General features: G+C 32.0%; 1 protein-coding gene across 1 annotated transcript; it reads right to left on the bottom strand.

Moving 5' to 3' along the window:
* Nucleotides 1-535: 535 nt before the first annotated feature.
* LOC140976006 (uncharacterized) lies at nucleotides 536-1,437 on the bottom strand. The gene is made up of 2 exons (XM_073440266.1): nucleotides 1,234-1,437; nucleotides 536-1,153 (listed from the first exon to the last, which is right to left on the bottom strand). Exons 1-2 carry the CDS (start codon nucleotides 1,435-1,437, stop codon nucleotides 536-538), a joined length of 822 nt encoding a protein of 273 aa, XP_073296367.1.
* Between the last annotated feature and the right edge of the window lie 589 nt (nucleotides 1,438-2,026).

Here is a 2,026-nt window from a genome sequence, read left to right as displayed (position 1 = left end):
AAGAGAACAATGTATAGATCCGTTGTATTACTCCAAAAAATGACATAGCCTTAGGACAAAAATTCGTCATATCACACAAAGCTAAATTGAGACTATGACAACCACAAAGAGTATAAAAAGCTCTCGGATTCATTTCAAGTAACCTTTTTTGTACATCTTTATGCCTACCTTTCATATTAGATCCATTATCATAACCTTGACCTCTAATATCATTAATATCAAGCTCAAGATTGACTAAAGCATTTTTAAGATGCATTAAAAGCCCAAGTCCCGAAATATCATCAACATATAAAAATTGCACCCAATATTCTTCTACTTTTGTGAAACTTTTTGAATCATTTAAACATCGTATGACAATGGACATTTGCTATTTGTGATTGATATCAGGAGTACAATCTAATATGATTGAAAAATATTTTGCTTGTCTTAGCTTTGCAAGTATTGTTTTTCTTACCTCGCTTGCCAACATCTGTATCTACTCATTATGAATTCAGCAACCAAGATATGTAGTATAAGTCTCATGGTCTTTAATCCATCAGAGGTGCTCTTTCATTACTGGATCAAACTCTGCAATCATTTCAATCATTTGTAGAAACAAACCATTGTTTTCAACATAAAGTTTTTCACAACTTCCTCGAAATGCTAAGTTATTTTTCACCAATCGTTGAACAACTGCGATTATCCTCTGTAACACTTGTTTCCAATGCTCTCTTTCTTTATTAATTTGTACTTGTACCCCTGCATCAATCACTTTATTTGTCTTCAACATTCTTTCCAATTCAAGCCAATTCGTCATACACTCCATATGCTCCTTACTCGCTTCATGATTTGCAAGACATCGACTCAAATTATGCCAATCATTGCATCCTTCATTTGCTAACTGACCATATCCAGTCTTGGTTACTTGCTTCTTGAATAACTTACAGCAAAAACAAAAAATCTTGTTACAAGAAACTGAACATAATAGCCATCTTCTATCACTTTCCTCCCCGTTTGGCAAAATTCTCTTATAATGTGACACATTGAAATGCATGGTAGCGCTATATTTGAGAAACACATTTATGACATCTCTATTCGGACCTCTTTCCACTAAAAAGTTTCTAACTTTTTGATCAATGTTGTCCCACTTTCCAGGATCATCAGACCAAGTTTCCTGATTCAAGTTCTCATATTGAACAAACTCTTCATCTTTCTCATGATCATTGAATACATCACATCGACAGACTCAAGGACTTTTTTAGTATCAATCTCATTCTCATCCAATTCATTATCTTGTTCTCTACTAATTGAATTATCAACCGTTTTTTCAACCTCTGCAACTATGTTTTTGTTTGAAAAAAAGTACTTGTTGATATCTCGAGCTTGACGTTGAATCATTTCTTCAATCTTTCGCTTTTTTTTTCGTTTTTGAGACCCAGACATGTATTTAGGAGGCATGATTAACCTAAGAATTCAAAAAAATAACTCAATGAACAATAGGAGCATGTCTATGTTTAAAGACAGTAGTGAATATAAGTTTTTTTTTAAGCTGCAGTTCAGCTACTTTTTGGGCTTGTGATTCTGAAAACTTTTCTTTTTCAAATAAAACCCAAACAGAAACTTTCTTTTAGAATAACACATTTTTCTAAATAAGATTCAGCCTCCACAATGTCCAAATTTGATCATTTGAAACCAGAAAATTGTATGGATATACTAGAAATACAAGGAAAAATATATTTTTTTTTTATCAATCTTGTTCAGAGCATAGAATTCAAAAATAGAAAAGAAACAAAGAAAAGCCACTCATACCATAGTCCATAAACATCCTATTTTCTTTTTCTCTTATAAATAATTTACAGAAGAAGAGTGACGCGCAATGACCACACACTACACGCGTCAAACAAAACCCAGAAATCATGCGAAATAAAACTCAACTTGTAAAAAAATTTCATTTAAATCATAAAACTATAAACTTAAATCCAATATATCAATAGAAATAAAATTATTCAAGTAGCAAGATTCAGGGGGGAAAGCATTATAATACAAA

The sequence above is a fragment of the Primulina huaijiensis genome, chromosome 1, assembly GCF_012295235.1.
Source record: "Primulina huaijiensis isolate GDHJ02 chromosome 1, ASM1229523v2, whole genome shotgun sequence".
Classification (NCBI taxonomy): domain Eukaryota; kingdom Viridiplantae; phylum Streptophyta; class Magnoliopsida; order Lamiales; family Gesneriaceae; genus Primulina; species Primulina huaijiensis.
Note: the sequence above shows the minus strand (reverse complement) of the source record. Positions and strands in the feature narration are given on the sequence as shown.